Here is a 23,283-nt window from a genome sequence, read left to right as displayed (position 1 = left end):
CTAAAAATTATGTTAAAATTGGAATGTTAATTAATAGCACCCCCATTTTTCAGTGTACCGGAGACAAAAGGAGTAAGAATGGAGATATGGAGGGGAAATGTGGAGTCTTTGCAAAAAGTGTCTCTTAAATTGCCAACAAAGATATTCAATATATCAGGTGATTCTTGCTAGCATGGTAAATACCCATAATCAAAATATCCATGTTTTTGATATGGCAAACTACATGGGGCAGTGGCTCTGCAGTACGGCCATAGTTCATGGGTAACATAAATCAGATAAAAGGGTAAACATAAGAATGAACTGTGTCAGTCCCTGAGGTTTGTGTTTTGTTCTGGGGAAATCTTATGGTTGCTTTGGGCATATTTATGTGGGAAAGCATACAAATGGAAATAGTAGTAATGATGCTGATGCTGATGTTACTCTGATCCATATAGCTGAAGGTATAATAATAATAATAATTTATTATTTGTACCCCGCCCATCTGGTTGGGTTTCCCCAGCCACTCTGGGCGGCTTCCAACAAAGATAAAAGACACACTGAAATGTCACATATTAAAAACTTCCCTGAACAGGGCTGCCTTCAGATGTCTTCTGAATGTCAGGTAGATGTTTATCGCTTTGACATCTGATGGAAGGGCGTTCCACAGGGCGGGCGCCACTACCGAGAAGGCCCTCTGCCTGCTTCCCTGTAACTTGGCCTCTCGCAGTGAGGGAACCGCCAGAAGGCCCTCGGAGCTGGACCTCAGTGTCCGGGCAGAACGATGGGGGAGGAGACGCTCCTTCAGATATACTGGACCGAGGCCGTTTAGGGCTTTAAAGGTCAACACCAACACTTTGAATTGTGCTCGGAAACGTACTGGGAGCCAATGTAGGTCTTTCAAGACCGGTGTTATATGGTCTCGGCGGCCGCTCCCAGTCACCAGTCTAGCTACCGCATTCTGGATTAGTTGTAGTTTCCGGGTCACCTTCAAAGGTAGCCCCACGTAGAGCGCATTGCAGTAGTCCAAGCGGGAGATAACCAGAGCATGTACCACTCTGGCGAGACAGTCTGCAGGCAGATAGGGTCTCAGCCTACGTACCAGATGGAGCTGGTACACAGCTGCCCTGGATACAGATTTGACCTGTGCCTCCATGGACAGCTGTGAGTCCAAAATGACTCCCAGGCTGCGCACCTGCTCCTTCAGGGGCACAGTTACCCCATTCAGGACCAGGGAATCCTCCACACCTGCCCGCCTCCTGTCACTTATGTATCAATAAGTGAAGTTGGTAATCCTTAGCTAATGTAAGTAGGATGCCTGTTTGTGTGAAGGTAGGATTTAGAGCGGGGAAGCCTGTGTCATGCCCTCCAGATATTATGGACAAGTTTCATAATTCCTGACTATGGGCTATACTGTCTGGGGCTGATTGGAGTTAGAGGAAATTCATTTTGTCTTCTTTTGGTTTTATAACAAAGCAGAACAAGGGAGGTACGGCAATAATAGCTCAGACGTTGCTCCAGCCCATCAGGCCCCTATGGACAGGAACAGAGGAGCCAAGGCTGTAGGCAAAGATGCCACAGCCTGATCCACTTCCCCAACAGAGCTATCTTCCATCAACTGCCCAATGCAAAATAACAGGGTGAAAAGGCAAGAATATAAATAAAACTCATCTGTGTCAACTGGACTGTTCCACAGAGCCAGCTGTGGTGCAGAAAGCACCCTAAAAACGTATTGTGTGTGCGCTGAGAGGTAGGTCCTGAAGAACCCACAATAGCAAGTCAAGGAGGGCTGCATTCTCAGTGGCGATGGAATGGTGACAGATTGTTGGGGTGGGGGAATAGCACACACTGAATGGAATCCTGAATGGAAGATGATTCAGGTCTCACTTGGAACAAGCTAAAAGCAAATTCATTTCCCAAGAGCTTAGCCTTATGTAGCCAAAACACCACCACAACCCCTACAAACAAGGTGGTGTCAACAACCTCAAACCCCAAAGAATACAGTAATGCCAAAAAAACCACACACAAAAACCACAAGCCAAGGGATCAATGCTTTAAGAAGGGGGAGGGAAAACAGAGGATCAAAAACAAAAACACACACTCTGAAATAGCCCCTTAAGTACCCAGTATGCTCACTGGCATGGAATACTGTCTGTTTGGGGGTGGGGTTGAAATCCAGAAAGAGGGAACTGAATGAAGTAAATTGGAACATGCAGGGTATGGCTGGTTGACTGGAACCCTTCATAACACACTATGCTGCACCATTTTGTACAGGCCTACTTGCATTGTTCTATTGTGATGTTATTACTGTTATTTTTATGTTACTTGGAAGTTGCCTTGGAAAGAATTTGTATTCCAAAGTGCAGAATAATTATAAGAGCTAAACTTTCAAACAGCCTAAACAGTTTGAAACAAATGAGTGACACAACCATCATTACTTTGCAACTAGTTTCAGTAATTCTTTTTAAAAAAAAAATTAAAAAACCACCTAATATAAAACCAGACTAATTACTATAAGATCTATTTATCTAATATATAGTATAATATATTTTCATAGAATGTACTGTGAAATAATGGACGGGGAAGATTCTTAAGACCACAGATTACGTATTATTCCTAACACTTTTCCCTGTGGCCTTAGCTATAAACCTTTTTTTCAATTCTATGTCATCCTTCTGACCTCAAGTATATCTTCAATGTGACTATCAAGGTGGGTCAATAACTGTATAAAGTGAGCCACATATTTATCAAATGCCATATGCAAAGGACTTTTAAGATTCAGGGGAAAGTCTGATAAAAGTAGATTGCTTTTTCATACCACCTGGCCTTTCCATGTTTCCTGAACACTTGGTTCCTACTTCAAGTTTCTCCTGACAGTTCATAAGGACTCAAAGCAAACCATGATGTGAAGCTTTGATTATGAAGCCTACCAGTGGTGCCGAGTCTCTTTGTCTGCTACATTTTATAGAGGCAGCTTCAGTGCATAATTTAATCTCTTCTGGGGACTGTAGCATATCCACAGGAGATTTCCATGGAGCAGTCCTCCTGCCATGAGAACTAACGTGTGCATACAATCTTTTGATGTGAATTCCCCAACCCTAGCCTTAGAACGACCTGTGGCTTTGATGCTGCCCTAAAATTGTGCTTTCTGAAATAAAACTTTTTGAGGATCCTTAGGAACAGTAGATAGAAAATTCTAGAAATGTTGTATGAAGTCAGAGCACCTTCTAAAACCCTTTTTGACCACAGGGTCTCCTTCACAGTGAGAACATGTTTTCCCTTGGCAATTGGAAGCCTTTCTTCCTTCCTTTCTTTTAACTGAGATACTTCTCTTGGGAGTGAGAATGCTGAGAAAATTAGGTAAATCTGTATCTGGACTGTAGTCCTCCACACTAGGTTCAGTAAAATGACAGAGGCAGCCAATTATAATTGTTATATTTTTACTGCCAGGAGGAGGAAGAGGTGCTTGTAAGACTATCAGCCTCTGTACCAAATTAACTTGATCTGTCTTGATTACTATGTACTATGGCAGGGAAAAGGCATTTGCTGCACTGCCCCAGGCAACAAATTGTTTCAGGCCAGCCCTGACTGAAGTCTCCCCTAAACAGAATTCATTCACTCCCATCTCGAGACTAGCTAGAAACCCAGCTTGAGTTTACCAAGAAAAATAAGAACCAGAAAGTTTGTCAGCAACTTCCAGCACGGGGACAGGCAAAGCAAAAAAGAAATTCCACGAGAGGTCAATTAAATTAAAAACTAAAATGTTTTGGAATCAAAAAGCTAAAAATTATTCAGCCAGTAAAAATTCAGGACTTGCAATGCTGCTTGTAGACAGTATCTTCAAGAGTAACTTGAAATTTTTAAACAACTCATTCATAAAATGAGAACTCTTCTCAATCATAATGTCATCTTTGGTTGCTTGATTTATTTCTATTTTCTTACTATCTAAATAGGAATAAAATTCTGAGAGTGATAAGGAGTGAAAAACACTAAAACAGCATCATTAGTGCTATTTGAAGTTAGGGATAGTTTGTTTTTTTCTTATTGTTGAGGGGCAGGGAGACACATTTCTTTCCCTACTATTGTTGTTTGAGGGCTTGAAAGACATTCTTTATTCATCTTGAAAATGGAGAAAGGAACCCAGAACAGAGGGTGAATTAGATAAGCAGCACTAAGCATGAATAATCAGTTCTCATTTTATGCTAGAAATACGTGCTTCAACTGTAGTTTTTCAGACTACAGCCACTTTAATCCTTGATGTGAACAGCTCTTTCAACAAACAGCCCTTTTAGTTCTGTCACTTTACCTACAGTACAGTCATACCTCGGGTTACAGGCGCTTCAGGTTGCGTTTGTTCAGGTTACGGATCCGCTGCAACCCAGAATTACCGGAATGGGTTACTTCTGGGTTTCGGTGGTCGTGCATGCGCAGAAGCGCTAAATCGCGCTTTGCGTGTACAAAGAAGCGCTGAATCACAACCTGCGCGTGTGCAGACGTGCCGCTGCGGGTTGTGAACATGCCTCCTGCACGGATCACGTTCACAACCCGAGCATCCACTGTACTTTCTGTAAAACACTGGATGGGTATAACTCATTTGGAAGAACCGCAGCAACAGCATCAAACTCTCTTCGCAGGTTCTAGCTGGAATGGTTATGCAAAATCAATATAATGTAGGTAAAAGACGAAAACGGTATGAAGTTCTGAGGAAAAATGGTTTCACACTGAAACCAAGCAAAAATGATTCCAATGTACTACTAATTAAAATGCATAATTTAGATACAGTGGTACCTCGGGTTACATATGCTTCAGGTTACATACTCTGCTAACCCAGCAATAGTACCTCGGGTTAAGAACTTTACCTCAGGATGAGAACAGAAATCGCGCGGAAGCGGGAGGCTCCATTAGCTAAAGTGGTGCTTCAGGTTAAGAACAGTTTCAGGTTAAGAACGGACCTCCGGAACAAATTTAAGTACCCAAGGTACCACTGTAAACATAGCTGTTAGTTAATGTACTTAAGAGAAAATTGAGGCAGGTTGTTTTTACTGGAGTCCTGAAACTTTTCACATTCAGGTACCTACTCTCCTTTCAACCCACTCTGTTAAAGTCTCCTTAACCATTTCAGGGTTTCTGCCAGTGAAGCTTTAAAGATCAACAACGTATACACAGATACAACACAGTTAACTTACAATTGTGTATGTTAAGGTTACTCCCCTCACTGAATATTTTGTCTGTTAATTCCTTATCCAAACTTCCTTTGGCTAATCAGTTTCTCTCTCATACATGCATCTCTTTCTCTCTCTGTCACATGCATGCACAGCTCTAATATTAGAAGTCCACCACAGTAAAAGCCAGTGCTGGGCACATCCTAAAATGCTGTTCCCTTTTGGGATACCAGCAAGACAAAGGAGCTCCAATTCTCCCTTTTTAATCATTATATCATTCAAAACCCAAACTGTGTGCTGCTTTAAAAAATAAACCACACTTAAAGACATCAAGTATCATTTCGATAAATCATTTTAACAAGCTTAAGAAAGGTTTGATAGCCATCATGGAATAGGAAGGAGGACAGAAGAATAATGTAAAAGGGGATCGAGAACTAACTTGCACCCTCCCCACAACCAGCCCAATTTTATTTTCATACTTTACAAAACAAAATGGATACAGTCATGCTGATAAAAATAGTTTCATGGCGATGGAAAAGCAAACACTATTCTCTCTCTAAAAGGGCCTTATTCAAACCATAATAGAAAGGTCTGTGCTGTGAGCAGTCCAATACTTTGCACTGTAACCATAAGGCTTACTTTGCTTAAAGGCAGATTTGATCTGTAGTTATGTACCACTGGATTTAACAAACATCATTTTATAGTTGCTTTTTGAATTTTTCTTAGCTTGAGGATCTTCTGCATCGCTGTGCTTTTCAGTAGATTCTGCAGCCTCTTCTTGCTCAGACTCAGAATCACTTTCCGAGTCCTCTGAGCTTTCTGGCTCCAGAGAGTCTCTTGTATCCTCTGGATCTCCCTTGTCTTCGTCAAACTAAAAGAAAAATTCAGATTACAAAAAATGCAAAAACTTTCCGTCCCTTTTTTAAAAAGTCATACTGAAAATGGATGTTTCAACATAACAAACAAAGCCCATGTACAAAACCCATGTAAAATCATCTAGATGAGCTTTGCATCTTGGCTGAGTCCTGGAAGACCTTACAGGCCTTTCCCACCTGGCCTGGGAGGTGCGGGCCCTGATTTGACTCCAGCTACAAAAGCTGAGGCTGCTGAACAGCATTTCTATTCATGTTGTAAGCCGCCTTGAGCAGGGTTCAAACTATGGAAAGGCAGCACACAAATAAAATGATGGATGTATCATTAAGGAAACAAAGCAGCCATGTTAGGCCCCTTCACATAGCAAAATTTTGAAGTACGCTACAGCGCAATATACACGCACTCAGAATCCCATGTAAGCAGGTAGAGGGTTACAGCCTCGTTTCACCAGAGATAAGCCCCATGCCATGCAAAATCAAGCATTTGCTCTAAGCTAGGGATGGCCAACTTCTGCATTTTGGAAGCCACCAGACTTAACACAGAATGTTTTGTTGCGCAACCTAACTAAATAGTGATCAATCAAGCTTCACGATGAAGTTATGGAATAGGCAAGAGCGCCAGAGCAAATGGGAAAATGTGCATTTTGGCATGGCGAAGGCATTACAAACAAAACCCAAAGAAAGTGTGGCAAAATGTTGAAAACCATTTCCTCCTGCCTTGCGAGTAAAACTTTGGGCAAAACCTTTTACCACAAAAAGGTAAGAATTTGGCACAGCTCCAAAGGTCAAATAAAGTAGTTTTGTGGGCTTGATTTGAGTTAGCCATCCCTGCTCTAAGCTGTATCTTTTTATGAATTCAAGGCAGAAGCAAGGGAATGCTGTGGTGATGCTAAATTATAATGCCTCGTCGTAAATGTGGGAAAACCTCCAGCCCTCTGGACCTCCTACAATTCCAGTGGGCTAAGTTTACAGACTGCAGCAGCTGACTATACTGGCCCATTGGCAAAAATACAGCAGTTGTAAAGTGTGGCCTGAGTTCAGCAGACAGTGGCCTAAGAAGGAATGGATAGGCTTGTGTGTGTACCATGCGACAGTTTTACATACTTAAGCAGCATCCACTGTACAAAACTGTGCTTCTGTTGTGTTGTCTGTGTGTTTGGCTTCTAGAGAAACACAACTTCTTGAGTCACTATTTCAAGTTAAACATGATTACCTCACTGAAGCCGAGTCCACAATGCCGCCGGTTCCTTCCTGACATGGTGCTATCCATGCTTTGCTGGAACTGAGTTTCTAGCTCGTCATTCATCTTCTTGTCTTCTTCCCCTATATGTTCATACACGTTGGTTACCATCCAGTCAAACTAACAAACAAACATCTAATTACAACACAAAAGCAGGAGCGTAAGGCCTTTTAGAGTCAGAATACTTCATGCGAATCACCATGCCTTGCTAGTGCTTGATTACAGACATGTGCTAAAACAAAGGGACAGAACAGCTTCAAAAGCCTTGAAAGCAATTGTCCCAGGGAAAACTTTGCTCCCACCAATGGCAGAAGATGCGTAATCCCAATTGAAAATTACTAATGAAATCTCAAGTGAGCCAAAACAGCACAGCTAATTAATTTAATCCATGAAGCTTATTTGATGGCAAGAGAAAAACATTATCCAGAAGCAGGAGCTCCAGACATTTGTTGGTATAGCATGATTTGTTCATGGCATGCCTGTGTCCAGTAAGTAGGAGACAATGTATGCCTTAGGCCAATGGGTTACACATTGTGGGGTGCTCCTGCTCTTATTCAGCTTGCCATAGAGCCAGTGTGGTTTTAGTGGCCTGAGAGATGGTTTTGAGTTCAAATCTTTGCTTTATAAAGCTTACTGGGTAGCCTTGAGAAAGCTGCTATTCAGCCAAAAAAAAAGGGGACTTCCTGAAAAACAGCCACACTTCATTAAAAGATACATAAACTTACTTCCACTTAATTTAGACTGACCTGTTCTAAAATGAGAAGTTGATCTGTGGTCTCCAATAACAAGGCGGCCAGTATGCTCTTTCTAAAAGAAAATAAAAGCTATTATTTGAGAACTGCTGTCTCTTGAAGCAAATCACAACAATGAGTTCTGCAGCACTTTGTAAGTTTTCATGCTCCATGGGCCACCTTGCAATAGACATTATTTGTAAGTATCATAAAATTATTGTGCCAGCTTTCAGGGAGTTACATTCTGTTTATGCCCAGCATTAACTTCATCATATTTTTAAAATCAGCTTTTTGTTTGTTTAATATCAATGTTCTAGCATGCAGATTTCATATGTCCGAATTGATAAAATGAAACAACCAGATGCTGTAAGTAATTATGGGGGAAATCAAGAATAAAAGCAAAAATAAAAATAATCAGAGATTCAAAAATGGAAGTCCAACATAGAACCAGTTTCATACTATATGAGAAGTACAAGTATCATAAAACACATTTTTCTTCTTGAGGACATTAGCTTCCATCCTATCTTCTATGAAGCACTTGGATGTTTGCTGTGAAAATGCTGCATCAGCCTACCTCTACAGAACCCAGTTACCTAATAACATAACGAGCTCTGCTGGATGAGACTAAAGGCCCATCTAGCAGGACCAGAGTGAAACAGCACTCTCCCCATATTGTCTCAAGCATCCTACTTGAAAAACTATTCAGCTGTAACCTTGACTGGCTGCTGCATTAAAATTTACAGTGATACCTCGGGCTGCATACGCTTCAGGTTACAGACTCCGCTAACCCAGAAATAGTACCTCAGGTTAAGAACTTTGCTTCAGGATGAGAACAGAAATCGTGCTCCAGCAGTGTGGCAGCAGCAGGAGGCGCCATTAGCTAAAGTGGTGCTTCAGGTTAAGAACGGACCTCTGGAATGAATTAAGTACTTAACCTGAGGTACCACTGTATTCTGTTCATTCTTCAGAGTATTAGAGTATACTAGCAAAATACTTGTTCCCCTATGTTCAGTGAAACATAGTAACTTGCTTGTTTAAACAATAATAAAATTCAACAGCATTATTCCCAATACATGAGAGTGCCACAGCTCAACTATTTTTTTCTTTCTGAGAGCAGCCATAGATAATGCATGCCTTACAATAACATCAAGATGAATGGATTGCCACCCCTTGTGTGCTTATCAAAATGTGAAGTAAACCAAGCATGATCAGTGAAAGAATAAGTTTAAAAGGTTCTTCTATACAAGTTTCCTCTGTGGTTCAAGGAACTGTTTAGATGGAAGATCATAGAATCATAGAGTTGGAAGAGACCACAAGGGCCATCGAGTCCAACCCCCTGCCAAGCAGGAAACACCATCAGAGCACTCCTGACATATGGTTGTCAAGCCTCTGCTTAAAGACCTCCAAAGAAGGAGACTCCACCACACTCCTTGGCAGCAAATTCCACTGTCTAACAGCTCTTACTGTCAGGAAGTTCTTCCTAATGTTTAGGTGGAATCTTCTTTCTTGTAGTTTGGATCCATTGCTCCGTGTCCGCTTCTCTGGAGCAGCTGAAAACAACCTTTCTCCCTCCTCTATGTGACATCCTTTTATATATTTGAACATGGCTATCATATCACCCCTTAACCTCCTCTTCTCCAGGCTAAACATGCCCAGCTCCCTTAGATAAAGATAAAGCCTCACCTTTGCAGCACCCATAAGTCTCAAGAACTTTTGCTTTCTTTCTTCATTACCCAGGTCTGCTGCCTCCCAGCTGCTAGATCCAAGCTGCAAGACAGAAGGTGGCCTGTGGTCACGTTAAAAAGAAAGATAAGTCGATTGCATGCATACATTTTCAATTACTTTATCATATATTCTGAACAGCATTTGTTTTAAGGGTACAGCCATGATCATTCAAGTTCAGAGCCACACACTCTTAATGGGGATTGTTAAGCCCCAATCAGCAAAGCTACTACCCACACGGCAACAGCTTTTTGAAGGCACCCATTAATGGCTAGTAGCAAACTACAGCCCTAGAAGCAGGTTGTGGAGGCTGTGGAAATGACCAGCTCCTTTCAAGGGAAGTGGAAAATTTATAGCTGCGTTTAAACAAGATCAGGAAGACTTTTTTAAAAAAGGAGGAGGCTAAAAATGCAAAGCTTATTTAACCACCTGTAAAGTAAGCATGATTTCCAGGAAAGCCCAGTTAAGTAGTAGCTGGCACCATATGAAAATACATGTTGAAAATCTGAAAAGTGGGGTGAATTAATCATTGCAGTTTACTGGTTACTGGGATCAATTATACAATTTCAATTAACTGAAAGAATATGCCTATTTTCCATCTTGTCACTGTTTGGATGTGATCAGCTCATAAAAGTATGCCAACCATCAGCAGGGAGAAGCAGCTGTGGACTCTAATGGCCAAAATATGAATGCTGCTGGTGTCATATCCACTGTGAAGTTGCTGAAACACAGTTGAAAAGGGTAATTGTGGCAGTCCTCCAAGAGACATTCCAAGCCTGAGGATGCAAGCTTTTTGAGGGAGGGTCTACAAAAGTAATAATTGGTAAATATATATATTATGTTGCATTGAATTTGACTGTCCTGCTTTTATCCTATCATTAATCAAGTCCTCCATGATGAACTCAGAAATAAAGGCAGCTATTTGGCTAATAGATGTGCCTTGCAGGTGGTATCCCAGTAAATCCCATGTCCCCTTTCATGTCTGCAAATACATTTGTTGTGAATTTTATTAAGCTATTTAACTCCCTGTAGGCTTTAGATATCAAGACTTTTTTTGTACTCCCATCACTTCCCACACAAGTGGCTTGGATGATTATAATATAAAGCATTGTCCTTGCTTTCAACTCACTTTTAGGCATTGGGGAACTTTCCGTTTACACAGGTTTATGTTATATAGGTAATGTTTTATAGCATATGTGAGCATACAATGTTGTATTTTGTTCTCCCCATGGAACTTTGCTAACTCAATCAGGGACATTCAAAGTTGTTTCACAGTTGATTTAGTTGGGTCTCATTTCACCACCACACCTTGGCCATGTTTATGTGGACGGAAGGTTAGCATTCCAATCATTCCTACATTTCCTACCTAACATCATTCTTAGTGCTCAGGTACACATTTTACTTTATTTTGGTTGCTCTACCCACTTCTGAGCAGTAGCTGGGACAGGATCCACAACTGATGTACACAAACACAGAGAACAAACCAAGGGACCTCAGGGTTGCTTTGATTTTACAGGTGCCCTTTAAAAAGTACGGTTGGCACACCTGCGTGTGCAATAAAGTTATTCAGCTATTTCCCCTAGATCGCTTGACATTAAATTATCTAGTTAAATATTCACACGTGAACAACACACACGCCTCCTTTCCCCCCCACCTCCTCCAGACGAGGCTGCTACACGTGTTACAGCTTTTCTGCAAGCCAAACCAGGGCCTAAACTTCTATGAAAGCGCGTCTTTCGCCTCGGGGTTGCTTAGAACATGCCTTTCCCCCAAAACTAAGGCGGGGGACCACAATATGTACAATCCGAACATGGAGAAAGGGGGGACGGGGCTTGCGGGAACAAGGGCCACCGAGCAGGTCAGTCACAGTGTCCCTTGTCTCTGCTAAGCCGCGAGGAGAACTTGCCCGCACTTGGGGCACAGGAGACGTCGCCGCGTGGCAAAATGCGCGGCGAAAGGGGCCACAGCTGGACGAAAGGATCCTGACCTCCCGGCCCACTTTGCAACTCTCCTCGGGGCAAGGAGGGGCAAGGGCCCCGCAGATGAGCGGCGGGACAGGAAGAAGCCCCTTCCCCCTCCTCCCCTCCCCCCGCTTCCCAACCCCGCTTCCTCCCCCAGCCGCCCTTATTCACATCGGGGGAGGCCGCTCGCTTCACTCCGTGGCCGCGCTCAGGCTGGGACTCCCTGGCGGCGCTCATCTTGCAGCCGCCCCGAGGGCCACTTCCCGGCCCTGCTCGCTCGCAGCCCGAGCTTCGGCGGTCCCAATCGCGGCTTCCTATTCCTCCGCCTCCGCCTCTTCGCAGGGCTTCCCACGGCGCAAGCGCGCGAGACAGAGAAAGAACTCCCGCCTAGGTCAGGCGGCGGGTCTTTCTTTCTCTCTCCCCGTCTGTCTCCCCCCCCTTTCCCTTCTTGGGAGTTGTAGTTTTTATCCTGCTAACCACTTGCTGCTATTCTATGGGAACTCTCCGAAAGGAACTCCAAATCCCACAAGCCTCTGCGAAATATCTGCGCGCTTCTCTCCCTCCCTCCCTCCCTCCCTCCCCCCACCCCTCGCTGGTGATTGGCTGTCGGCGAGATGGGCGGGGAAAGGAAACAATTTGATCGGTGGTTGGTCGCGTCTGTAGATTCTGTGTTTCCCCTCTCTTTCACGTTTCCTCCGGTGTTGAGGTGGTTTCCTTTTGCATTTTGCTCTCCTCCTCTCTCCCTCCCCATCAAAAAAGAGGGTAGTTTACTGAGTACGGATTCAACTGATAACATTCTCCGCTGGCACAAATTTTATGGGTTAGGCTAGGATTCCCTGTTGAGAAAATGTAAGGCAGCAATCCTGTGCACATTTAACTTTGTTAGTAAGCGCCATTGAACACAGTGGGGGTTACTTTTGAGTAAACATGCAGAACATTATCTCAAAATCCGTCCTAAACGCTTGATGTGGCAGTAAATGCCGTTAATTTCCGTGGCGTATTTTGAAACGGCTTAGCTATCGGCTTGATTTTTGTGTGGTCCAGTCTTACCAATTTTGTGCAAAAGTAATAAGGACTGCCTGTTGCTGAAATAATAGCTGTAAAAGTTTCTGGGATGAACCCAGGACCAGAATACAGCATGGCCCAGGAGGTGTGGATTGCTGCTAGGAAGTGGGAAGGACTTGCTTCTTATTTAAAGTATGAAAACTGTACAGTATTCCGCCTTTTCCAAAAAGTTCAAGGTGACTAATAAAATTAGGGGAGGGTACAAATACAGTGAAAATAACAAGAAAAATTATAAATATAGTAACATTCTGAAAACAGGAAAAGAACTAGCGGATAAAACAAAAGCAGCAAGTAAAAGCAAACAGGCTACAATTAAACCACTAAAAAGATTCAGAAATTCACTTTGTAAACTCTTATCTTTCTCAGAGCTGTCTTTGAAAAATAAATCAAGTAGTCAGACTTAATATAACTTTCAGTTATGATTGGTATGGAACCCGTAGCCCTCCATCAGCCCCAGCCAGCATGGCCAAAGGTCAGAGATGTCCAGCAACATGGAGGGCCACAGGTTTCTCACACTGTCCCATCTGAATGAACACTGAAGGAAGGAGAAAGTTTATAAACATTGTTGGAGCAGATAAAAAGTCTCAATTTTTTCCGCTGTAGCTCAGGCAGTAATGGCATACCATCAGTGTAGCTTACGGAATTGTAGTTATTACCAAGCAATCATATCAATTCTGTAAATCGCAGTAGGAAAGCATTTTAACTCAAAATGCAACAGAATGTGGATTGTTACATTTTAGATTTATTTTCAAGCCAGAGTACCTCTAGAGTGATGACTCTCTATAGCCTTGAGCTTAAACAAATATGGTGCATATGCTGTGACACTTTGGTTCTGGCTTATAATTTCTGAGCATTTGTTTGTGTATGTCAGATTCTGCCCATATATGAGTGGACCTCACAGCAAAGCTGGGGCCCAAATCCCCAAATCCAAAATAAGCTGGGGGAAATGGAGTTGCTCTGCAAGTCCATTGTGGGGCAGCTTATTTATTTTGGGGGGGGGGGCAGTTTATTTTATTATTTTTGTGTGTGAACACACACACACACACCACTTTGTGCCACATCACTTGTCCCATACCTGATGAATAAAATAATACCTGAGTGTCCATTCCTTCACATGTGTGATGAATATGTAAATTTTGGAAGAGACATGTTTTCTCTAAAAATATGTATATGGCCCGCCCTACCATGAAAGTGAGGCAGCTGCCTCAGGTGACATGCTGAGCATGGGAAGCAGCAAAAAGAGAATAGACGTGTGTGGGATTTCAGGTGTGGTAGAATACTCCATTGCCACTACAGTACTTAAAATTCAGCTGCCAGTATGCTTAGTTTCTGTACAGTACAGTACTTGGAATTAGGGAGTGGCCACATCTTGTCCTACACCTCAGGCAACAAAATGTGTTGGGGACCATGCAGTAGGCCTGCTCTAAGGAGCTGTGATTGGTCTCAGGTCCTTAATTTTTGTCAACTGTGCTTTGCATACATACAAATATATACAGTACTGTACATATATATATATATGTCAACTGTGCTTTGCATATATATATATATATATATACACACATACACACATATATACAGTGGCGTAGCGTGGGGGGTGCAGGGGGGGCCGGCCGCACCGGGCGCAACATTTGGGGGTTAGGGTTAGGGGGCGCAAATTACTTGCCTTGCCCCGGGTGCTGACAACCCACGCTACGCCACTGCATATATATGTCTGTCTCTCTCTGTCTCTCTCTCTCTCTCTCTCTCTCTCTCTCTCTATATATATATATATTACTAATGGAAGCTGTGAAAAGAGGAGTAATTTGGATCAGGACTGGAGAAAGGAGTTAACCCTTCCCTTCATTCCCTTGCTTACTTACAGGTGTGCTCATATGCTCTCCCTAGAAGATTACCAATACCAGGGGTTCAGCACAACCCCTCCAGAGAGAGCCAACATGCAGCACAGTTACTCCCCTGTCATTTGTCATAAGTGTTCCATTGCAGCTGAGGAAAGTCCTTTTTGCATCCAGGATGGAGAGAGTTCACCCTTCAGTCTAGGTAAGGTGCCTTAAAGCAGAGCCTGCTTCAGTTTTCCTGTGTCTAATAATGTTAAAAACTTGAGAATTTTCTTCAGTTGATTTTATTAGAAGCTTTTGTTCTCGGGATTTGGAGTTGAGGGAAAGTAGCCTGCGCATATGCTCAAACACACTCATTTATTGATTGTTACTTCGGTGCTCCAGATGTTGGCTGAGCCCTGATAAGCTCTGGCTCATATTCCTTGGCTAGAGTACTTGAGAGATTGAAAGCCATTTCAAAATTTTCTCCTATGCTATTTTAAATAGAAATAGTTATGGGCCCCTACATTTTCACTACTGTACAGAAAGAAAAATCAAAATGGTGGCCTTGGTCTAGAGTTCACTGATTGACTGACTGACTGCAGTATTTGTGTACTCCTTTTCAAACATAGCGGTTCTCAAAGCAATTAACAGTAATAGTAATAGATTTATAAGAGGATGGTATTTCCCATATGGTTTTAAACACAAGCTTTATTTATCACAATTTCTGTACACTGCTATTCACAAAAAAATCAAAGAAGTTTACAACAAACATATTACGGTACATATATAATAAAAACCATACAGAAATTTTAAATCAGTGTTGCAGACAGGTATTTTATTAATTGCCTTTGTATGTTTGCCATCATAAAAAAAAATACAGAAGGCATGTAACAATTAAAACAGTAGGTGCCTTCAGTTAGAAATTGAAGGCAGGAAAATGGTGCCTCAGTTCCACCCCATTATCAACTGCTGGTGGTTGGAGATTACATTGCTTCATGGGAAGGATAGCCCTGAGCAGAGAAATTTGGAGACTACTGCTCTCTGTTTAATCATATAAGTAATATATGGATATTATATAACAAGGACCTTCTTATTTCAGCAGGCATATTAAGATAGTTTTATGCTTTTAGGATGAATTTTAATTGTTCTAATTCTCTGCATGCTTTTGTTAAAAAATGCACATGCTTAGATTTCCTGAATATTGAGTGGTATTTGAATATCTGAAATAAATAAATCTGGCTTGAAATAATACATTGTACTATTTAATTGGGTCATGCTACACATATTAGTGACATGGCAGTAATGAAGAAAGATTCACTTCACCGCAAATGCCACTGAAACGAGGAGGATGCAAATAGGAACTTAGCTGAACATCCACCGTGAGGTGATAACTCTAGTTCTGGTTTCGGCCTAATTTAAATATCCTAGATTGGACTTTAAGGACTATTGCCTACTTCCTCTTAAGCCAGCCTTGGCATTAAAATCAGCTTTGGGTCCCTGTTCTAAGTGTCATCCCACAATAGTCTAATGAACAAGAAATGGGTTTTCTGTGGTAATGCCATAGCCTTGGAATATGCTCTCGGTTGAGATCTGTGAGGGCCCCTCTTTGAGCGTTTTACTCCATGCACAGGAGCCTTTTATTTTAGTGGGCTTTTTTTACTGTCTGATGTTAATGTGATTTTATTATGTTGCTGTATTATCTGTTTTATATTATTTAGTGCTGTGATTATTGTTTATTTGCTGTAAGTCACTGAGCGTATCAATGGAAGAGCAGAATGGGGGGGGGGGAAATGTTATTGCTATTATCACTTGTAATAGTCAGTGAGACTGACCATGTGAAAGTTCCCACCTGTTCTTACTTTTGTTTTATTATGAAACAATAAGAGTGTGTACCATAAAGAGCACCAGTCTGAGGAAAACTGCCTTGGCTGTTAACATTTAAAGGTCCTTTTAAGGCTCAAGAACATAAAGAACAGACATATTCTCATTCTGAAATGGCTTTCATACTTTTGAAACCATTATAAAAACCTTTCTTTAAAATGCTCCCCCATTTTTACAAAACGGTTTTGAACACATCAGTGTGAAGACTGCTGCTTTCACAAATCTTGATTTCTGTGCTAGCCAAACTACTTTTTATTAACAGAGGAAATAAGAAAGGATTGCTATTTTGCTTCCATTTATACTGTACTGGGGAATGGCAGCAATAAAAAAGTTAGGAAAGATTTATCTTTGCAAAGTGGAGTCACAGCCCTTATGAAAATGGTTGAACATCTCGTGCTTTTTTCTGCTGCTTCTTTCTTTACATGCCCACACTGGGCTGGTTCACACATGCATATTCAACACTAGATGGCTACAGCATCAAATAATCACTTGCACATGTGAGCAAACAAACATACAGTGGTACCTTGGTTTATGAACTAAATCTGTTCCGGAAGTCCGTTCTTAAACCGAAACCGTTCTTAATTTCCCGTATGAGGCATCCTGCCGCTGGTGCCCTTCCACTGTTCAGCTTCCATTCTTAGACTGAGGTAAAGTTCTCAAACCGGGAAACTACTTCCAGTTTTGTGGAGTTCATAAACTGAATAAACAGGGCTGTTCTTAAACCGAGGTACCACTGTAGATCAAATATCACAGAGAAAGCTTCCATATGATTTGGTCTCACAATGCTTTTCAATGGAATCACTTCAAGAATCCAACTGTTGGTCATCAAGGCCTGGTTCACAGGTGCACATTCAACAGTTGATGACTACAGCATTCAGTGATGGAACCTGATCATTGTCTGTTTAGGTCAAATCCTGGTTCACACCAAGAGGCTCTTTTAAAGTGCCTTCAAGAAGAGAAGTGACTGCTGCCAAGCAGAAATCAATGGAGAAATCCAGTATTTTTATGAATCGTAGGACTTGGCTATACAGTGGAGTCTCATGTTACATCACCTTCGGGTAACATAAACTTCGGGTTGCGAGTATGGCAACCCTGGAAGTGTGTTTGTGCTCTGCACACCTCGCACATGCACAGAAGCACTCTACAGCACCACGTGCATGCGCAGAACAGGTGCCTCCGGTTACAAAATCTTCGAGATACGGCCAGGCCTCCGGAACGGATCCGATTCGTAACCGGAGATACCACTGTATTAGCCATGTTACAATGCTATGACAGCATTATAAGCAGTTGTCAACAGGTTCGGCACACCTATCAGCCAATCACCCATTCCCACCTAACCCTTCTGAGTAATGCCCCTCCCTACCACAGAGCCTAGGATTGGCGATCAGAAGGTTGGCGGTTCGAATCCCCGCAACGGGGTGAGCTCCTGTTGCTCGGTCCCAGCTCCTGCCAACCTAGCAGTTCGAAAGCACGTCAAAGTGCAAGTAGATAAATAGGTACCACTCCGGCGGGAAGGTTAATGGCGTTTCAGTGTGCAGCTTTGGTTCGCCAGAAGCAGCTTAGTCATGCTGGCCACATGACCCAGAAGCTGTACGCCGGCTCCCTCGGCCAATAAAGCGAGATGAGCACTGCAACCCCAGAGTCGGTCACGACTGGACCTAATGGTCAGGGGTCCCTTTACCTTTACCTTAAAGGTACTGTAGCCTTATTAGAGTTCACCGATTGGGTCTGCGTTGCTCCGGGACAGGAGGAAGGAAGTCAAAATGACACCGAGGTTGTTTCAAAGAAAGAGTTTATTCTGCTCTCCGGATAGCAGAAGGCACCTGCGTGGTGAGTCCACAGCAAGTACCAAGAAATGACAGGTTTCATGCAGTTTATATATCCTCCAGGCACCCTCTCACTCCTCCCCTAGGAGCCCAACCACGTCGGCGTACGTACACAGGTTGACATCACATATGTTCCTGCTCTGGTACTCTTAACCATAAAGGGATCTTCCTTCCTGCACTCCTGACCATAAAAGGATATTCCTGTTCCTACTCCTATCTTGGAGCAAGAGGTCACTACTTCCGAGAACATGCTCTGGCGTTAGTCCCAGACTTGGGTCTCTGCATCATTTGTGTTCAGAACATAAGATATGTCTGTGTCTGTTCTACTGGTAGAGTCAAGGCCAGTCTTGCCGTCAAACTGATAAGGGAGATAGCTGTGTTCTTGTTTTGCATTTGCTCAACGGCTGAAGTTTATGCATTTTAGCTAAGGAGAAATGGGGATTTTGGTGCAGTTTAAAAACTGCCTGCACAGTCAGTTTTTGGGTTTTGGAAACCCATTCCTTCATTCCCTACTCTTCTTTTGGACAGCCTTTCGGCTCGTCCCAAGGTACTGGCCGGTATTCTCGTGTCAGTGCTGTAATCTGGGGCCGAATCATTCGTAACATCGTTTATGCATCATATTTTGCAGGCATTGCGTTAAGCAGGGTATACAGGAGCAGAAAAGAAGCAAGATTAGTCTATTAGTCCTCTAAGCCACCCAAGGTTTGGAAGCCACTCAGTCAAAGAAGGCATGTCCATCCCTTCCTGGTTGGGACAGGAACATGGGCTACTTTCTCTCTTTCTTTTGCCAGGTGTCGAATAGCTACACCATGGTCAGAGATGTTAAAGCAACAGGCTCCTCCTGTCAAATTTAACGCAGCCCAAAATCCGGCAGAACCCAAAATCGGGGCCCTAGCTGAGGACTCATTCCAAGGCACAGGGAGGAGGGGTACTCCTCCCAAAGCATCTGTAGATCACAGAGTGCGAGAGGTTCCAGGTGCAGACCGTGCAATTGGTTCGGTTTTGCAGAATAGGCTTCCATTTCTGCGTGTTGCGGGCACCCCATTCTCTCATTAGCCTCTGGGTTACCTTAAGTGGTGTGGGTGCGGCGATGGCCAGAAATCAGAAGACTACCATCCCGGCTAAAACCATGCCCCCCCCAAGCCCTACTTGCATCATTTGGGCACAGGGATATATATCTATTTCCTAATACCTTCCTTCTTCTAATACCTGGGGTACCTCCCACAAAGCAATATACAAAGCTACATATTCATTCAAGGGGAAAGAAAAGAAAATGTCCTCTTTTAGTCCACACTGGAATTTTCTCTTGCCGTGCGTAGAAATGCCAGTTTTCCAGGGTGGCACCAGCAGGGTGGTCGTTTGGTGGGCGCCGAGCCGATGCGGTGAGGAGAAGCATGAGGCGATGTCTCTAGGGCACCGAGAGATGGTGAGTCGAAGGGGTTGGTGTAGATCAATCGTAGCAGTCCAATCTCATACTGCCTGGGGTTTGCTTCATCCTTCAAATCAGGCCTGCTGTAATATATGCAGTCAGGTGTTGGAGGCCCATCCTCTCCCAAGGGTAACCAGGTTAAGAGTCTCAGTAATTCGCAGCTGCAACCGTGGGTGCATGGGCAATATAAGTCAGCTGCTAGGCGCTTCATCATCTCTGCTTGGGATAGAAAAATAAGTTCCTTTCATGTCCACCAATGCTGGCACAGCATGAGGAGTGACGCACGTAGTTTCTTGTCCAAAGGTGAACCTGTCAGTTCTCTTTTAGTCAGTGGCAGCCGCCACTACTGCTCACATGCAGGGAGGCAAACCTTGTTCCGTAGTGGTTAATTTTTCAGACAAATAGGCTATGGGTTGGTCATCAACAGGGTCTAACAATTACCTTGATAAAATTACCTGGATAAAAACATATTTTGCCATGTGCAAATGGCTTTAGATACCTACTAGGTCCACAAATCACCATATAGCATATATTCAACACACACACAAAAACGACAATTTGAGCCCAACAAAGGACTGCTGGACATCCAAAGGGCCCCATTACCCCATTAATGCCTTCTGTTTCTTCGGCCAATTCCCATCCCTGTACTCTGCTGCCCTCAGGACCAAAGGCGCTACGCCCACTTTATTGCTATATGATCTTATATACTGAAACACCCTTTTGTACTGTCCTTTTGTCTACTTCACCTCCTTTTCTTAAGTCCTTTCTAAATTATTCAATCCCATCATCATCATCATCATCATCATCATTATTATTTCCCTTCTCATCCTCTCTCTCTCTCTCCCTCTCTCTCTCTCTCCACTGACACAAAGATGAAGTACGTTAAAAAGGTAACACAGGTGATGATCTGGCATCTGAAATCATTCACACAAACAGAAAGCTTAAAAACACATAAAAAAACATGTACCAGATGCTGGCTCTCTTCCAGGGCTAAATGTGATTGTAGCATATACACACAAATTGCAAGCAGAAATTAAATCACAAAAGAATGAGATCCTCTTGGAAGGTAGCATATTACCGTGATTATCCTTCCTTTGCCTTTTAAGATATGCTTCTGTTTAAATTCTTTCTGCATAATATTTACTGCGAAAGGGTGTTCTGTTGGGCTGCATTTGAAAGTTGATTGAACTTTTGAATAAACTGTAGGACAGTCCTTCCCAGTTTTCCCTATTATTATCTATTATTTATCTGCAAATAATTTAATCCTTGATATCCATATTCATGTACTTAATTGACTTGGGACAGTGGTTCAGTTAAATTAGGGTACAGCAATAGGTTAAGTTCTGCCTGCTGTATGGCTCAATTTTCTTATAAAAAGCATCTGATAACAGTTTGACAGGGTGCAACTCAACTTTTAACACCAATTTTCTTTCATTTCTATTCAATTCAATCCTATATACATATCAGATGGGGGGGTTGGGGGGGTTGAGAGAGCAGGTACCAAGACACTGTTTAGGGGAAAGGTTCCTGCTTGTTCCTTTTCATAATGTGAAACTAAATATCTGACCTAGAGCACTAGGAACATTTTAGAGAACACCACGTAGAAGGCTATGACAGCATACAAGCAGCCCTGATAAGAAGTGCCTGATAACTTCCATATTTGAAACCACAAAGAAAGGCACAAACCACAAACAAACGAATACAGGCAGTGGGGCCTCTTGCTTGGTGTTATTTGCTTTATGAATTAAGTCCCAGTTTCTCAATACACACACTTGCTATTCACCCCAACACTCTTCCTACATGGATTCACACATTCATGAATTCAGTTGGGCCAGTGTTCACATCATCCTGTTTTACTTAGCATTTTGGTTTGAAAACCCAAGTTCCACTTTCTCTGCACTTCCTGCAAGATTGTATAGTTGAAGGAAAGGGCCTCTAATAGAGCTTTTGTTTGCTTTTGAAGCTTTAGAAATTATTAACACAAAAATATTGGGTCGGATCTACCCACTAGTCCTCTAGTGGGGGGGTAATTGTATCAATAAGCATTGAGGTATTTGTCTATCAACATCTTGATTCTGCTGTCACTAATGCATTTGACAACTTTGGAGGTTCAATCAACACGAAGAGCTTCAGTATCTCCTTTTCTCATATAAGATGTTTGTTTTGGAACACTTTCCACAGCCAAATGTGAACAGGGAAATAAAAGTTATTTTGCCTAAGACCTCTTCTGGCATGTACACTCAGAAATCAAAAAGGCCCATCTCAATTTTCAATTAATAGATGTCCAAGGAGTATCTTTCATGGGAGGGACATACTAAAAAAAAAGCACAAACAACATTCCAGGTCCCTACTCTTGCTGTTAATTTATGGATGGTTAGCTGTCCAGCCAGTCAAAAAGAGGGCTGTTCCATAATATATTATATTCTTAGTTCTTAATTCAGAATTCTTTAAAAGCTGGTTTTACTCATGAAAACCTCAACCAAGAATCTTAGTGTGGATCACTCCACATATCCATGTAGGACTGTGACTAAGGTGTGTTGCTGGTCACACAGCCTCTAACTATTCGGCTTTTACTATATTTAGTAAATTCTCTCTGAATAAAAAGAATTTACTTTCTCAATAATAGCATATTATTGCTCATATAATTAGCTGTATTAATTACTCTCAATAATAGCATATGAATATATTAATTTCAGTGATACTTATCAGCATAAAACACTCAATTGTCTTTACAACCCATTACCCAACCTTTCTCCTGTTCCAACATTCTCACTTCTCTACCCTCTACCTCTCACCTTTTCTACTTCCCTCTACCTTCTCCAGCCCAGACCACTACTTCACCTTCTGCATACATCTCTCTTCAAAAGAAGAGCCTTCTCCGACAGACCACTACTTCACCTTCTGCATACAATTGTTCATCCCTTTTACAAATAAAAATATTATACGCATTTCAAAAATATAAAGGTAGTGCAAAAATCAATTTTGGTTGAATTTAAATATTGCTATGCAATATTTGGTAATTTGTAATTTTCCTTAGTGTTCTCTGGCCCCATTTTAACCTGGTTTCCAGACTCCACCAAGGGCTGCATAGCATCTTTGTTTCTGTGTTAAAAAACAGAGACACTGCAAGGGGGATGATTTACTGCTTTGTCCCCTGTAACCCTCTCACTTTTTTTCTCATCTGTCTGAACATGGGATGGGGGGGTTAAAACCCCATCCCTTTTGACAACAGTACCTTTTTCCATACATTTGTACACTTTTACTTTTGATCAATATTTAACAAGTGGTTTCTAAATCACCCAGGGTACCTTATGCAACAGAGTCAATAAGAAACAAACTTATTAACAAAAACATTAAGATACCAGGTAGCTCAAAGCACAGTGAACTGATGACATTCAAATTCTGAAACCAGTACATGATTATATTAGTAATTGAAACCTTCCCACCTTTATCATGAAAATATAAAATTTGACCTCATTAACAACTCATGTCACTTTTAATGTTAAAGACCAAATAATCCTACCCTTTTTATTAAAATACTTGTACTCTGCAAGATTCTAGGTGTTTTAAGGTCTGTTTCCCAACCCCCTAAGACGCAGCA

General features: G+C 42.2%; 1 protein-coding gene across 2 annotated transcripts; it reads right to left on the bottom strand.

The window, feature by feature from the left end:
• Positions 1-5,472: 5,472 nt before the first annotated feature.
• LOC309378167 (small acidic protein) lies at positions 5,473-12,044 on the bottom strand. 2 transcript variants are annotated; one of them, XM_081926163.1, is made up of 5 exons: positions 11,836-12,044; positions 9,665-9,767; positions 7,997-8,057; positions 7,224-7,333; positions 5,473-6,009 (listed from the first exon to the last, which is right to left on the bottom strand). In XM_081926163.1, coding segments are annotated over exons 1-5 (480 nt in total). In that variant the 5' UTR covers positions 11,838-12,044; the 3' UTR covers positions 5,473-5,805. The 2 variants fall into 2 exon arrangements, with proteins under 2 accessions (XP_081782289.1, XP_081782290.1); XM_081926164.1 differs by having other exon boundaries at positions 9,665-9,748; positions 11,836-12,027.
• Between the last annotated feature and the right edge of the window lie 11,239 nt (positions 12,045-23,283).

Source organism: Podarcis melisellensis (genome assembly GCF_964234715.1).
Source record: "Podarcis melisellensis genome assembly, chromosome: 1".
Lineage (NCBI taxonomy): Eukaryota > Metazoa > Chordata > Lepidosauria > Squamata > Lacertidae > Podarcis > Podarcis melisellensis.
The sequence above is the reverse complement of the archived record's forward strand: the minus strand, read 5'-3'. Positions and strand labels throughout refer to the sequence as shown.